The following is a 17,087-nucleotide window of genomic DNA, read 5'->3' on the forward strand; positions in this document are numbered from 1 at the left end:
TTTCATTTAGTCCTACCCACGTTTCCAGCCTGTTCAGCAGTATATTATAATCTCCCCTATCAAAAGCTGCAATGAGATCCAACACGACCAAAACTGACGCTTTTCATGAGTCAGGATTCAACCTTATATCATTTAGCACTTTGATAAGAGCAGATTCTGTCCTGTGATGAGTTCGGAAACCTGATCGAAATTTGTCAAAAACTTTATTGAAATTCAAGAAATTGCTGAGTTGATTAAAAATAGCTTCGTCAACAGTCTTGGCTATGAAAGGGAGATTTCAGATGGGTCTACAGCTTGCTAACATGGAATCGTCCAGTGGTCTGTTTTTTAGAAGTGGCTTAACAGCAACTACTTTTTAGAGATTTTGGAAACTCCCCAGACTGAAGTGAACAATTATTTTATTTTATTTTTTTTTTTTACTGCAAATCATTTAGCCCTGGCTTCACAACACTTTTGAAACAGTCAGATGGTATTGAGTCGAGACAGCTTGTTGATGGTTTCGCCTGCTGAACTGTTTTTTGATCAGCTGTATCAAATTCTGACAGGTTCATAGAGTTTTCCCTGGGTGGCTTCAAACATTGTATCATTGTACCATTTTGATGAGTTGTGCTGGATAATTGTGAACAGTATTTCTGCTTTTCAATCCCTTAATTTCTATTGCTAAAAGACGACCTATAAAACATTTGAAACTCATTTATGAAGGAAACTTAAAAGTTGTGGGATGTATTGAAATGTTGAATGTGAGGTTTGGAATGTTTTTTTCATTGGTTGAGAAAAGTGAAAGGAAAAGGTAAATGTGTGAAATATCTCTCAATTTGTGCGTGTCTTTTAAAATTTAGGAATGAGTAGGTTTTTTTTAGACGTTCTAAATAAGTTGAATATTTTGAAGGTGGAATGGTTTGAATCTGTCACATGTAGAAGGAAGAGAGTCTTGTGTACAATATTTCTTTTTGCTAATTTAAAACATATTTGGAGTTTACACAGGTTTAATAAATTGGGGAAAACTGCAATTCTGGAAGTAATTTTAAGCTGCATTTGTTCTTTTTGCTCTCCTTCGTACTACCAAGAGACAGCCAATAAAAGATTAAAAAATGGAACGCTATTTATGTTGAGACTTTTGTGGGAATACTGAAAAGCTGGACTTAGTGGTTGTAGAATAGAAATGTTGAATATGATTCCCAATTCTTTAAATCTGTCGAAAATGTGGAAGGAGTAGGCAAATGTTTGATGTCTGTCTCAATTTTGGATCTTATTTTCAATATTTGGGACTAGGAATAGCCAATAAAACATTTCCAAATGGACTGGATGGGTGCGCGTCAGCATGCGAGGGGGGCGGCGCTTATTGCAGCAGAGGCCTTATTGTCTGAGGATGCAGAGGACTGAGCAAGGGAGGAGGGAGGGTCGAGACAGCAGCTACACAAAGACCGGGAGCGCAAGGCAGTGAGCGCTGAAGAGACATAGACAAAGAGGAGGCGGCGACAACTCGCTTTCTTCATGTGGGGGAGGACGGGGGGGGGGGGATTAGCCGGCTGATCTGCAACACGCGCTCGTACACATCACACACACACACACATTAGGTAGACACACCAAACACTGCTTAGCATCACCAGGATCAACATCATCACCATCGGTGGCGGGCGAGAGACAAAGAGTGAGACAGTGCAACGGGGGTGAATTTGGCCCATATCACCATCTGAGGAGGGAGAGACCGACAGACGGGAGGAGAGACAGGCATAGCGAAGGAGACTGACTGACGGACGGAAGAGGGAGAGACGGGAGGAGGGACGGACCCACGGCCTTCATCACCTCCACTTGTGTTCGTGTGCTATGGCTGACCACATGTTTCTGCTGCTGTGTGTGTGCTGAGCGGATTGTCTGTGGTGGGTGTGTTTGGGTGGAAGCGTTGTGTGCGTCTGTGATGGGGAACGCTGAGAGCATGGAGAGCCAACTGGCCGTGATCAGGTCCAGAGCCGCACCGGTCCGACTCCCGATGCCCGACGCCGCCGAGCTAGAGGAAAGGTTCTCCATCGCACTGGTAACTACAAACTACAAAATATGGAAAGAATTCACATGTTGCGGGGGGTGGGGAGATACTAGACAACAACACACATCAGTCTGATGTCGACCACTGGCATGGGTTTTTTTGTTGAGAGAGCTGGGAGGCCGGTACCTATTGGATCAAGATGCTTAGACCCGGAAAGGAGAAATCCAGAGAAGGTGAAATGTCACCAGACATTTTGACTTGCAATATTAAACTGTCTTTCAGAATTCAATGAACCTTCCTCCGGACAAGGTGCGTTTGTTGCGTTCCTATGACAATGAGAAAAAGTGGGAGCTCATCTGTGATCAGGTGGGAGGTCTTCATAAAGTTGAGTTTGAAGTCAATTCGTTTCACTTTTGACAACTCTCACATAAATGATGATATTCTATGTTGGGGATAAAGGAGAGATTCCAGGTGAAAAACCCTCCGCACACATACATCCAGAAGCTGCGGGGATTCCTCGACCCGGCCGTCACACGCAAGGTAAGATGGGAGATCGAAAGCATCTGACGGGAAAACCCGGAAATCTTAATAGTGGAACGACTGCCTGCTAGTTTATGATTTGTGGAAAAGAAAACAAATCGAATGAACTGAAGTGAATGTTTTGGGGTGGAATCTTCATCAAGACCCATCTCGGACAGTTGTCTTCACATGGATATGCATCCATTCATCCAGTTTCTATACGTTCTATCCTGTCCATTGCGGAGATCTCGGCCCATCCCGACGGACTTTGGGCAAAAGTCGAATTACAGCCGTTCACCCTCGCGTTCACACTGTCACTGACTGAGAACTGAATCCACGCCACCTGCACTGATGTCAGGCCCTTCAGAAACTAGCAGCTATAGACAGTGTTATCCCTCCTACCTCAGTACAAGAGCTACTTTGCATCAAGTGTTTGTTGAGCAGCACTCAATGCAGGGACCAAAGTTTTTAAATAGTAGACACATAATCCACTGAGAATAACCCGGGCCACATTATCACTTCTTCACTTGCAATTATGATTTTTTTGACAAGTCCTAGTGAAGCATTTTTGATATTAGTCAAGATCTGACCATTCTACAGGTGACCTGTCAGGGAATATAAGATCAAGCTAAACACATTAGGAACCATCAATGAGTCGGATAGTGACTCATGTGAAAAAAACTTTGTCTTCTCCGTGTCTGCAGAAGTTCAGGAGGAGAGTCCAGGAGTCGACACAGACACTTCGAGAACTTGAGATTTCCCTTCGAACAAACCACATCGGGTGCTGTTTGAGTGCCTGTCGGGTAATATGGCCTAAATCCTTGTGTATCTGACATGTCCGTTTATGTGCAGGTGGGTTCGTGAGTTTTTGAACGAGGAGAACCGAGGGCTGGATGTCCTTGTTGAGTATTTGTCCTTCGCTCAATATGCTGTCACGTAAGTCTGGAGGATTTTTATTCTTTGATTCCACCCATTTTCTATAGCTCATTAGAGTTGAAGGTGAGCTAGAGCTCACCCCACATGACTCTGGCTGAGAGCTCGCGTACACTCTGAACTGGTCGCCACAGAATCATAGTGAACACATTGGGAAATGACAAACAACCACTCACACTTATGTCTGTGGATTATTTAGTCTCGAATGAACATACCGTCCATGTTTGTGGGAATATGGGGAAAAGCAGTCGTACCCGCAGAAACCCACAAGGCACGGAGAACATGCAAAACTTGAGCTGAGATTTGAACCTCAGAATTTTGAGGTGCTTTTGCGAAGCACTTCTTCACTAAACTGTACTCATTCATTCATTCATTGGCTATTGATTATCCTCTTCAGGGTCACAGGAATTTGGAATCTTTCACACACAAAATCTAGTTTGCTGTTTTTGTTGTCATGGTAACCACTGTGAAAGCATTCTGAGTGATCCCATGTCTGAGTGCCAGTGTTGGATTAGATTGCACTACAAAGAAAGGGAAAAGCGACGGCTTCAGATTTTAGCAGTTAACTTGTCGTCAGTTCAACCAACTTTTCCCGTGCAGTTTTGATGGTGAACAGTCCGAGTCTGGAGGAGACGCAGCTTCAATAGACTCTCCGTGGAGTCGGTCCATAGAGGATCTCCATGGCGACTGCAGTCTCCCGTCCCCTTCCTCCTCTGCACCCAGAGCAGCACGACACTCCATCAGGTAACAAAGGGCAAAAGAGAAGACTTTGCAGGTCAGAACTCTGATCAGGTTTTCTTTTTGTTAGTAGTTCCACTTTGGTAACACGCTCCAACACGCTGCCCAGTAGTCGCACTCTCAAAAATTCCCGACTCGTCTGCAAGAAAGATGACGTCCATGTGTGCATCATGTGTCTACGAGCCATCATGAACTACCAGGTGAGACAAAACTGCGTGGCTCATGACCTCTAAGCTGGAGATCTTGAAAAATGTAAAAACCCAGTTTCGTCACTTGTCACATGATGAGTTCTGGAAAGCATGGAAATAACGTGGATTGTTCTGATCTTCGCAGTACGGTTTCAACATGGTCATGTCTCACCCGCACGGCGTCAATGAAATTGCTCTGAGCCTCAACAACAGGAATGCAAGGTTGCTGGTGCACACCATAAAATTTACAATCATACATGATACACATGACATAACATAAAACAGAATCAGTATGTAGTAAAGGAACAGAGAGCTGAAAGCTCAACTTGTCTTTGTGTGTAACTTTCAGGACGAAAGCGCTGGTGTTGGAGTTGTTGGCGGCTGTGTGTTTGGTCAGAGGAGGACATGAGATCATCTTGTCGGCCTTTGACAACTTTAAAACTGTAAACACACTAAGTCAAAGTCCCTTTCGATCCTTGCTTACTTCAGTCGTTGATTTGACGTCGTGCCTTGGAGACTGACTCTCAATCGGTTGGTTGATCTTTAACAGGTTTGCTCAGAGTCCATGCGCTTTGAAAAGTTGATGGAACATTTCAAGAACGAAGACGACAATATCGACTTCTTGGTAACACCGAGTGACAACCCTCTTTCTTGTTGGCATGGAAACCAATGACATATCAATTCGAGCATGACGAATTATCAAGAGTTTCGTTTGAATAACTGACTGATTGTTTTGTTCATTTGTTCCTTTTTTTCTTGTTGGTCAGGTGGCATGTATGCAGTTCATTAACATTGTGGTCCACTCAGTGGAAGACATGAACTTCCGAGTCCATCTGCAGTATGACTTCACCAAACTCAACCTGGATGACCACCTCGAGGTAACATTTTTGGGGGCCATTGCTTAGTTTGTGACACCTGGTAACCCTTGAACAATTTTGGGGCACATGTGCCTCAGTTTGAGAAACTGGGCAACCCAAATTAGTGATTGGTAAACCGTTTAAGATACATTAGCCTCAGTTTGGAAAACCTAAAAACCTACATGTGAACCCATTTTTCAATCATTTGCCCGAGTTTTTGGAAACCTTATAACCTGTGAAACCTTTGGCGTCAGTCACATTATATCTGTCCACCTGGAAAGGACCTGACAAAACACCGAGGTACCCAAGAGAAAAATTAACCACCTGTCTCTCTACTATCTGCCAGAGGCTGAAGCACACAGAGAGTGACAGACTACAGGTGCAAATCCAGGCGTACCTGGATAATGTTTTTGATGTGGGGACACTGCTGGAAGATGCGGAGACTAAAACTGCAGCTCTGGAAAGAGTGGAAGAGTTGGAGGAGAACCTAAGCACTGTAAGACAGGCTGGCCAGACGGAATGGCCACACTGATAACTGACTGACTAACTTTCTTACTCACATCATTCTCCACTCAGATGTCAGAGCGTCTGCTTGATGTGGAAAATGAAGCAATGCTGAAGATCGTGGAACTGGAGAAACAGTTGATGCAAACAAACAAAGAGCTGGACCAGCTCCGGGTCAGTCATGCGAATGAGTCAAGCCAACTTTTCCATGCTGTGATGACCCTTAAAAAACATTTTTTTACCTTTGTTTCACATCTTCTCAACCTGCATTTAGAACTCTATTTGAATGTTTCTACATCCTCAACCATACACTGGACTGGCCGTTTTTTGTTGTTGCACATGCAGGACGTGTATGCCAGTGCCAACACACAAGTGCACACACTGAGGCGGATTGTTCGGGAGAAGGACCAGACCATCCGTCGTCAGAGTCGTTTAGAGCGACAGGCCCAAGAGGCCCAACAGGCAGGTGGTCCTGGAGCTCCTCAACCCCAAAGAGGAGAAGGTGATGGGGGTGTTGCCAATTCTGCCTCACCCTCACCGCCTCCCTGCTCCACTCTCTCACCCAGGTAGTGTATTCACGTAGCTTCCTGTATGCATTTGGTTGAATATATACTGTAAAAAATAAAGTACAGTCACAGTGACAAATGATTATTATCATGATCCAGCCCAGAGACAGTAGCCTATCATGACATGGGACCAGGAATGGGTGGTGCACCGGACATGCCAGCCCCACCCCCGCCACCTCCTCCTCCACCACCAATGCCACCCTCAGGTGACTTTGAACAGCATTGTTCAAAATGCTAAATACTATAGTGGGACTACCTCACATCTGTGCAGATCATAAGAAAATCTCAAGTCTGTGCTTCCAGTTTCAAGCAAGTTAAGCCATTACATGATTGAAAAAAACTATTTCAAGTCATACATTTCGCTCAGTCGCAACATACTTGTTTATTTGCACATTAGCGACTTTGCCCTCAGTGTCTTTACGTGCGTTCAGTGTCGGGTTCACATTTACATTTACAACAACCGTTTTTGTTTTTTTAATTCTAAAGCAGTCCATCCACGCATGCATCCATCCATTATCTGAGATGCTCATCCTCACAAGGGCTGCGGTAGTGGTACCTAAACTGGGTGCCAGCCAATCCCAAGGCAGAAACAAAGAACCGTTCGCACTCACATTCACATCTAGAGGCAATTTAGAGTCCTCAACTAACCTACCATGCATGTTTTGGGGATGTGGGAGGAAATCGCATGCACGGGGTGATCATGCAACCTTCACACAAACGGGGCCGGGATTTGAACCCTGGTTCTCAGAACTGTGAGGCAGACGCTGTAACCTGTCATGTCACCGTGCCACCCACAAAAGTCCATTTATATACAAATTTGAAAATGTGCAATGATTGTGGTGGTGGTGGGGTCATTGAACTCCGTTTTTTTTTTTTTTTTTGTAAAATCCTCCAAAAATGGCACACCACCAGGAAAGTACTTATTTTCCAATATAAACACGCAGAACACGATCAAGTTTCATTAAAACAAAGTCAAGGTCGGGTCTTTGAAGTTGTAGCTAAGCTAGTCCAGAAATTGCCATCTTTAAGTCATCTGTGTTCATTACAGTAAAAATGTTGGTCTACTGTATGTCACCTCCAAGTGCTTCCTGTCCACCATTGACCAACAGTGGAATGTGTTCTTCTTTGAAGTGTCCAATGGCCTATATCCTGCTCCTCCACCCCCTGCTCCCCCTCCTCCGCCCCCGCCCCCTCCCCCACCTTGTCGGACCAGCGAGCTCTCTTCTACCCTCCCGATGCCGCCGCCTCCTCCGCCAGTGGCCCCGCCACTTCCGGGTTCAGGAGGGTCCCCCACCGTCATCTTCAACTCTGGACTGGCAGGTGAGCGAAGATGAAGGTCTCCGCGTAGTCGATTTTACAGCAGTGATTCTCCAGGTCTGCCGTGCAAAACAACCACTCTCGATGTACAATATAGTTGTATTCAACCTTTACGTTTAATACATTTTTTTTTTCAATCTTGAGTAAATGTTTATTTTTAATCAATTATTTACCACTAGTTATTTTTGTATTTAACTTTTTGTGGGGTGCATTTAGATTTTCTTTGCCAGTTTTTACATTCCTGTATTTAAGCGCAGTGTTGAAATTGTGCATAATGTTACAGTGACTTAGAATATTATCAAATATACCTTTTAGTGTAGGAAGAAAACATAGGCCTACTATGCTATTGTGTTAAAATGTTATCCATGGTGGCGGTTCGTGTTGTATCTGAAAGAGTTCAATGACTGAAAGTTCATGAACGACTTAATTTTTTTGCGCAAACATCTACCGAATTTAATTAATTTCTGCCTGACAAATGCAATCGAGAATGCACTCATTCAGGCGTCAACAAACGGTTTTCTAGCATTGACATTCATGGAACATTGAGGAATGCCAAGTTTTGTCAGGGAAACCCATCTGAACACAAATATACAGTATAAGGCGTCACGTCGGCAAGGAAGGAATTTTTTTGTTGCGTTCATGAAAGTGTAGGGTGAAAGCTGCAGCTGACTACAAGTGTGGGCTAAATGGGTGCCAACAATGGGAAAATGAAATGCCGGTATTTTGAGCAACATACTGTATAGAGAAAAAGGAACAATGAACTAGTTGATTTTTGGAATGGTGAACTTAGTGCTATGAACTGAACTACTTCCTTTTTTGGAACAATGAACTAAACTTTGAACTAATTCCCAGAGAAATTGAACTTTCCCAATGCTGATGGCGGTACATGGATAGCTAAGTATTTTTGCTTAAGTGGTGTAAAAAGTTTGAGAAGCACTGTCCAACCAAATGTTACCCTGATTATCACTTACAAGTTTGTTCTCTTTTTTTTTTTTTTCCTGCTCTCAGAGGGACCACTGAAGTTATTCTGTATGTTTACACGCATATTTAAGCAATCGTCCCTTGTCAGTCACTTGTCAATCTTTTCTCTATCATCCTTGTGTGCAAACTTTTGTCATCTCCACCAGTCACTTACCTGTTTATTACCTGCCCATCTTAAAATTGTCAATCAATACATTGTCCATAAACCACTAAGCCTTGTTTTAAAAAAAAAAAAAAAAAAGGCAAAAGACCACAATGTCTATTACAATAACGGATCTGTTTGTTCACTTGTGCAGCGGTTAAGATAAAGAAGCCAATTCAGACCAAGTTTCGGATGCCAGTCTTAAATTGGGTTGCCCTGAAGCCGAGTCAAATCAACGGTACAGTGTTTAATGACATTGACGACGAAGCCATCCTGCAGGTGACCGTTCAATTACGCAGCCGAGTTAGAAAATGCAGATCCGGTCGTGAGCGGTTTGTTTGTGTCCAGGATCTGGATGTGGAGGTCTTTGAGGAACTTTTCAAAACCAAGGCTCAGGGCCCAGCGATGGATTTAACTCTGTCAAGACAGAAGCTCCCCCAGAAAGCTCCTTCTAGAGTTTCCCTGCTGGACGCCAACAGAGCCAAGAATCTGGCCATCACACTGAGAAAGGCCGGTCAGGGTCCAGAGGTCATCTGCCGTGCAATCCACATGTAAGACTCATGTAGACAAACACCCAGTTGCAGATGGGAGATAAAGTACAGTACTCACACCTTATAAGGTGAAAATAAATGTGGCAGGCTGGCGATAACAACACACCAAATTTGAATGATTAAAAAGGATTGATATGTCTATAAAATGAGGCATTTTGGAAAATCACATTTCCACTTTTCCCTGCATGTGCGCATCTGCTGACAAAAAAAGTAACAGCCCTTTTTATAAAAGTCTGGAAAATAAATAGCCCCTTAAAAATTGTGGTCCAGTTACACACTATTTTTACTCCAGTACTTCACACTGCTGCTCTGCTGTGTGTGTGTAAAGTTGATGTACCTTAGCTGGATTGTGCCCACGCAGGTTTGACCTGCGGACGATTCGAGTGGACTTTGTGGAGTGCCTGATGCGATTCTTGCCCACTGAAGCTGAGATGAAGCTTCTCCGGCAGTATGAGAGAGACCGAAAACCTTTGGAGGCTCTGAGCGACGAAGACAGCTTCATGATCCAGTTCAGTCGCATTGAAAGACTCAACCAGCGCATGTCCATCATGACTTTCATGGGAAACTTCAGCGACAATGTACAACTCTTAACACCGGTATGTCATCCGTACACGGAAACGCAGACACAAGCGAAGAGTTGGCGTGACGGGAATTGTTTTTTTTTTTTTTTTTTTTTCATTTTTCTAAAACCTCACACTTCCCTGCAGCAACTCCATGCCATGATCGCAGCATCCGTTTCGATAAAATCCTCTCAAAAACTGAAGAAGATACTCGAGGTCAGTTTGTTTCTATTGTGAGCCTGCGCTCGCCACATTCCCAATTGTTTTCGATTGCTGCTGTTTGGTTGTTGCAGATCATTTTAGCTCTTGGGAACTACATGAACAGCAGCAAGAGAGGCGCTGTGTATGGCTTCAAACTACAGAGTTTAGACCTGGTAACACACGTACACAAACACAGAGGGCTGGGGGAGGTCCGCAGATCACAGTTTCTAAAAAAAGTCTCAGGCAAGGTATTTTGTAAAACCAGGTCAAATGTGATCCTTTTTTTGAAGAATTCTTCTTTTGTGTCTGAATTAGTTTTGGATGAACGTAAATGCAAAAAGAGCACATTTGTTGGCAAAGTGTCATATAGAGAGATAGAAAGTCACTTGCAGAACCAAAATGTGTCTGAATTTTATTTTCCAAATGTTGTCAACAACATTACTGCAGAACAATTATTGCAGTATATTATGTAATAGGATCAAATAATTTTGCGTTGTTCAATTTGACAACATATTTGGAACAATCAGTGCCAGCGTTCAGTGATTTTTGGAACCAAAATACGGTCATTCCTGAACATTTGTCAGCTCTGGCTGTGTAAGAAAGTTTTACCTGATGAGTTAAAACATCGCTGATATCCTGCCAAGAAAGGCTGAAGGTCAAAAGAAGCTTCCTTTTAAGTCTTCTTCCTCTCACTGTTTAAAGTTCTTGGATCAATTGGGCTTAAAACCCCAAATATTTCATTTTCTCTAGACCAATAAGGAGGGAGATAATTTCGCAAGGCTTTCACATCTTGTAAAGTACACAAAAACTGCATAAACCTTTTTGGTTTCTTGTGATACTTTTAAAAGTATGTCGCCTTCTTCTTTTCCTTTCGGCTTCTGGCGTTAGGGGTCGCCACAGCGTGTCATTTTAGATGAACGCACGTATTTGTTTGGCACAGTTTTTACGCGGGATGCCCTTACTGTCTCACTCCCTCTGCATTTAGCCGGGGAGAGAAGTTTACAGCACCTGGTATTCCCAGACGGTCTCTCATCCATGTACTAAACAGAGCCAAACCCGTATCGCTTCCGAGATCTGACGAAATCGGGCGTTTTCAGGGTAGCGTGACCGTAAGATAGAAGTATGTCGCATACATTTATTTTTTTCTATAGGATAAAATGCAGATTATGAGTGAGATTATGGTGTCCTCTGTCCAAAATTATAGGTATGAAAAGTACAAAAACGCAATTCCATCAGCAAGGATTCGGATTGATAAGCAGTATTGAGAATTGCGAAATGTTGATTGATTATTCTTTACATACCACAAGAGGGAGTACTTTTAGAATCACTGGCATTCTTTAAGAGATTTGTCAAAATGGGATTGAGTAATTTAAAATATTATATTATCGTGATATTTAGCCAACAATAACATTGTGTGACAGATGTTAGGATTTAATAATATACCTTGGTAGCAATCTGCAATGCATTACAATACTGTTTGTAACTGAAAAAAAGTGCCAACAACTTGTAGTGTTCGGTGCTCTTGCAACGCAGTAAGAAATTGAATTGAAGAAAGTGTATAATAGCTCAGTGGTTTGGTAAAGCAGCGGTCGTGAGTTCGTACGTATCTCACTGGGGCCTCCACTCCCCAAGAGGGGTAGCGTCAGGAAGGGCATCCGGTGTAAAAACTGTGCCAAACAAATATGAGCGTTCATCTGAGGTGTCACGCCGTGGCGACCCCGAACGGGACAAGCTGAAAGACACTTACTGTACAATAAAATATTTGAATCCAAAATAGAATCTTCCGTCTACGATGTTTGCTTCCTGGTGTGGCCTTGGCCATCATAGCATACGCGTGGGCTCCCAATTCAATGTCATACACAAAACAACGGCCACACTACCTTGAAAATGCACATTTTTAAACGTAACCAGGCAAGACTTGTCAAGTCATGCAATTCAAAGTCAAAAGTCGAGTCTCATGAATGCCAAGTCAAAGTCAGGTTAAGTCTTTTGTTAAATTTTGGCCAAGCTAAATCCCAGGTCCTAAAATTGACAATTGAAGTCTACTTCAAGAGCTACTGAATGTTGCCTGCTTGTACGGGGTTTCAGCTCCTGGAGACCAAATCAACAGACAGAACGCAGACGCTGCTGCACTACATCAGCAACGTCGTCAGAGAGAAATACCCTTCAGCGGCGCTCTTCTACAACGAGCTTCACTACGTAGACAAGGCAGCCGCAGGTTGGACGCGGACTGATGACGGCGTCTTTCTAGCGTCGCATCATATGCATACACAACGTATGCACGTGTGGTTCTGTGTTGCAGTGAGCCTGGAGAATGTGTTGTGCGACGTAAAGGAGCTGCAGCGAGGGATGGAGCTCACCTGGCGTGAGTTCAGCGTTCAGCACAACGCCACCTTGAAAGACTTCATCAGCAGGCACGAATCGCGGCTCAACAAACTTCAGGAGGATGCACGCATAGCCCAGGCATGCACCCGCACATCCGCACGCATACTAGTGCAGTAATTCCCAACCGCGGTGAGAGATCACTGAGTGGGGCGCTGAAACCACCCAAAAAAAAAAAAAAAAATGACAAGCTTTGGAAAATTCCCCAGGATTATTTTGAAGGGGCGGACTGTGCTGACAACTGACAGTTTGTCAGACCTCTGTGTGTGTGTTTATTTATATATATATATATATATATATATATATATATATATATATATATACAAAATTTGTATTGGGCATTGTGCTGTTCCCTCTGTGGTGTGTCCCTTGGCCACCTGGGGGCAGTATAAAATACACATAAAGATTTACTCTGCATGGAGTTGGTCTCGGCGGCATGGTGGCTCAGCTGGAAAGAGTTGGCCTCACAGTTCTGAGGTCCCGGGGTTCAATTCCGGGCCCACCTGTGTAGAGTTTGCATGTTCTCCCCGTGCCTGCGTGGGTTTTCTCCAGGCACTCCGGTTTCCTCCCACATCCCAAAAACATGCAACATTAGTTGGATACTCTAAATTGCCCTTATGTGTCATTGTGAGTGCAGCCGTTTGTCTCAATGTGCCCTGTGATTGGCTGGCTAACAGTTCAGGGTGTATCCCGCCTCCTGCCCGTTCACAGCTGGGATAGGCTCCAGCATTCCCCTAGACTCTTGTGAGGATAAGCAGATGAGAAAATGGATGGATGGAGTTGGTCTCAGCTCCTCATTAAGCCACAGCGATAGAGTTTTATTGGTCTTCACAAAGGATAATGAATATATTCCCGTGAGTATTCTTATATTGTACGTCTACATGTGTTGCTCCACCATTTTCAAATTGTTTCAAGGGTTAGAACTTTGTGACTGTCAATGGTATTTCTTGGGCTTGTAGAGTTAAAGGCAAAGTTATGAGTTTGTTTGAAATGCACGTGTATTTCTATTTGCTTTATGTTTAGCTTGAGTGTTAAATTTAACCAGGAGTGGCTTAAAAACATCTTAAAGCCTCTTTTTTTTTAGAAATGATTCACAATTTGCCAAACAGCTGCTTGTTGTGAAGTGAGTTGATCTTACTCCCAATTTATAGCACTCATGTGTACTATTTTTGCTCACACGTTAAGGCAAAAAAAGTCAGTAGGATGACGCCTCGTATTTTGAAAAACGTGGGTCAGGTCAATCGTCTCAGGGCACCCCGTAAACCCTTTTTGACACGGGTGCTGTGAGATTTTTCTGATGTAAAAAATGTGCCTTAGCTCCATGCAGGTTAGGAAACACTGCACTACTGTCTTTCAATCATGGCATGAAATGGAAATATTCTCAGTATTTCTGTGAACTCTCTGCAGGATGCTTTTGAAGATGTGGTGAAGTTTTTTGGGGAGAGCTCAAAGACCATGCCACCATCCGTCTTCTTCCCCATCTTTGTTCGTTTCATCAAAGCTTACAGGGTGGGTGACTCCAAAATAGTCGGGTAACCTGTGACGGACTGAGGTTATGTGAGCTGTGTCGACTCGTGTGTTCAGCTGGCCGAGGAGGAGAATGAACAGCGACGGCGTCAGGAGCAGATGATGCTGGAGAAACTGGAACAGGAAGAGCAGCAGGACGAAGAGACCAAGGTAAGACCAAGCTCTATAATGGCTGGTCGGTCATATGAAGGGGAAAAAAAACAAAGGTTGGAATTTATGGAAGAATTTGGCTGTTGTTTAAAAGTCATGTTTGCCCCCCCAGTCACCGTCCCACAAGGGCAAACGCCAGCAGCAGGAGCTTTTGACAGAGCTGAGGCGACGACAAGGAAAGGACAGCCGCCATGTTTATGAGGGGAAGGATGGCGCCATCGAAGACATCATCACAGGTAAATAACCTCTGAAGGAATGACAGCGATAACTTTTGTGTTGCCTCAGAATTTGAAAATGAGAAAAGGAAAAGAAAAAAGCAACCTACAATGCTGTAATATTTTTTTATTTTTAAAACCCTCTTGGGCGGGATTTCTTTTCAGACTTCAAAATTTCAAAATTCCCCTCTTTAATTGTACCACTAAAAACTCTTGAGACCAAATTGTATTGTGTATGTGGAAGTGGAAGCAGGGACCAGGCGGAGGAACAATTAGAAAGATGGAGGCACACACTGGAACGGAGAGGAATGAAGATTAGCCGAAGTAAGACAGAATATATGTGCGTGAATGAGAGGGGTGGAGGGGGAAGAGTGAGCCTACAGGGAGAAGCGATAGTGAGGGTGGAAGACTTCAAATACTTAGGGTCAACAATCCAGAGCAATGGTGAGTGTGGTAAGGAAGTGAAGAAACGGGTCCAAATCGGGATGGAACAGCTGGCGGAAGGTGTCTGGTGTTTTATGTGACAGAAGAGTTTCGGCTAGGATGGACGGATGAAGGACAAAGTTTATAAAACAGTGGTGAGGCCGGCCATGATGTACGGATTAGAGACGGTGGCTTTGAAGAAACAACAGGAAGCAGAACTGGAGGTGGCAGAAATGAAGATGCTTAGGTTCTCTCTTGGAGTTAGAAGGTTGGATAGGATTAGAAATGAGCTCATTAGAGGGACAGCCAAAGCTGGATGTTTTGGAGACAAGATTCGAGAGAACAGACTTCGATGGTTTGGACATGTTCAAAGGCGAGAGAGTGAGTATGTTGGTGGTAGGGTGCTGAGGATGGCGCTGCCAGGCAAAAGAGCGAGAGGAAGACCAAAGAAAAGGTTGATGGATGTTGTGAGAGAGGACATGAGGACAGTGGGTGTTAGAGAGGAGGATGCACGAGAGAGGCTTAGATGGAAAAAAAGACACGCTGTGGCGACCCCTAATCGGGACAAGCCGAAAGGATAAGAAGAAGACCGTGGCCAACTTCATGAATTTGTGGACTGGGGAACAATTTTGTTTACTATTTTTAGTTTCAGTAATGCATGTATAATTCCTTACTGCACTCAAAAATGGTGCAAAAAGAATGATGCTATTTCTGTTTTAAAATCTCTTGACTTGGTGAGTGTAGGCAGACCCACCAGGCTGGGCGGTGTCGCGTACAAGATTGTCATTGTGCCTCACTTAAAGGGAATGGCTTTAATTGTTAGCGAATGTGTTTAATGGGCAGAAATCTTTCTTGAATACACTAACTGCACGCATCTGCGGGATTCCAACAAGCCATTTAAACCTGCCTCTTTACGCCGCGTCAGATTTATACTGGTCAGGAAGCTCAAGCCCCAAGTCTATACATAACCAAAAAGGGTCACAAATAAGATGAACGTCAGGGAGAATTGAACAAGGGTTGAGGGTCAATATTATTAGTAATGTGCCATTCCTGTTTTGCAGTTTGTTTTTTAATTTGTAGAGACTACTGGAACAATTCATTTCCCTTGTGGTTGAAAACACTATCTATCCTTTTAGCAATTCCATTGGCCATTTTCCCCTTTTTCCCCGCAGCTCTGAAAACCGGCCCCTTCACAGCACGGTCGGCCAAACGTAGCTCTCGATTCTTCTGCGACCCCGCGCACCCCGAAGAACACTACTGAAATGGCAAAGATGACGCTCAACATTGCCTTGCCCACCATGAATTAATGGCAACAACCAAGCACTTTGAATATTTCTCACAGAGGAAAACATTGGCATCATTTGATCACCGAGATGTTGTGGCCTGGTCTCGTGAGGGTTTTTGAACGATGGATCTTCTGACCCAAGTCCTTGTACAAATTGCATTGTGGAGAATTTATCCACTCATCTACGCTGCTCAATCAACAAAGCACCTGATTATTTTGTCTTTGGCAGTTGTGTGCAGATATTCACAAACTGAAGACACGCTATTCCACAATTTGATTTTTGTTTTTTGTATGATGGTGAGTGCAGCGGACCTTACAGGGGGAAAAAAAGCTGCGAAAAGCACATGCTGATGTCTTGCTCTCCCCCCAGATGAGTCCTACCAAATTCTGGACAGGAATATGTGAGTGTAGTAGTGAAAACTTTCCTGAGTCTTGCGAGTGAACTCGGGAGATTTGTTAAGTCAAATGCGTACAGGGTTCAACTACTAGTTTGTACTGTATTTACTATTACCGAGCAAATGTCACTTCAGGTTTCGTTAAATGAAACATTATGAAATCCAGCAACGCCCAGTAAAAGGGAAAAAAAATAATCAGTGATTTACGAAGTTTCACAAGCAACCTTGCTTTCGTTCACCTGAAGTCTTACAAGCTGGCTACTGTGCGGGCTAGCACATACGAGGGGTGTCCGAAAAGATGTACTTCAAACTCAAACTATGAGATTCCCACTTCAGTGTATGGCAGCAAGTTTACAAAGAAAATCTGCAGCCTTTGCTCGGCTCCTTGGCGAGAACTTTTGACTGGCCTCGCCCGTAACATCCAAACCGATTCTTTGTTTCTGTGTGACGTCCCTTCCCCTGCAAACCCCAGTCAGCCCAACCCGTTGCCCACATTCTTGTTTCTCAACCGTCAGAGACTCCAAAATCATCTTTTCAGTCACACAAAAGAGCACAACGTTTTCTACATTTTGTAGGTTCTCCAGTTTTTGTTGTTGTTACCGTTGTTGAGTCTATATTTGGTGTAAATAAAACATTGTTACGTTATATTGTTGATACGTTATTTGGTCT

At 43.7% G+C, this 17,087-nt stretch overlaps 1 protein-coding gene across 2 annotated transcripts; it reads left to right on the plus strand.

Moving 5' to 3' along the window:
* The first annotated feature begins 1,728 nt into the window (after positions 1-1,728).
* Positions 1,729-16,963, plus strand: fmnl2b (formin-like 2b). 2 transcript variants are annotated; one of them, XM_061808715.1, is made up of 27 exons: positions 1,729-2,035; positions 2,267-2,350; positions 2,444-2,524; positions 3,208-3,284; positions 3,356-3,439; positions 4,037-4,180; positions 4,248-4,374; positions 4,508-4,584; positions 4,712-4,805; positions 4,913-4,987; positions 5,130-5,240; positions 5,566-5,715; positions 5,796-5,897; positions 6,069-6,289; positions 6,389-6,495; positions 7,421-7,609; positions 8,884-9,008; positions 9,078-9,280; positions 9,642-9,876; positions 9,988-10,056; positions 10,134-10,214; positions 12,130-12,259; positions 12,344-12,504; positions 13,831-13,932; positions 14,008-14,100; positions 14,213-14,336; positions 15,911-16,963. In XM_061808715.1, exons 1-27 carry the CDS (start codon positions 1,919-1,921, stop codon positions 15,997-15,999), a joined length of 3,252 nt encoding a protein of 1,083 aa, XP_061664699.1. In that variant the 5' UTR covers positions 1,729-1,918; the 3' UTR covers positions 16,000-16,963. The 2 variants fall into 2 exon arrangements, with proteins under 2 accessions (XP_061664699.1, XP_061664689.1); XM_061808705.1 differs by having other exon boundaries at positions 12,130-12,504.
* The last annotated feature ends 124 nt before the right edge of the window (positions 16,964-17,087 follow it).

Source organism: Syngnathoides biaculeatus, chromosome 2 (assembly GCF_019802595.1).
Source record: "Syngnathoides biaculeatus isolate LvHL_M chromosome 2, ASM1980259v1, whole genome shotgun sequence".
Lineage (NCBI taxonomy): Eukaryota > Metazoa > Chordata > Actinopteri > Syngnathiformes > Syngnathidae > Syngnathoides > Syngnathoides biaculeatus.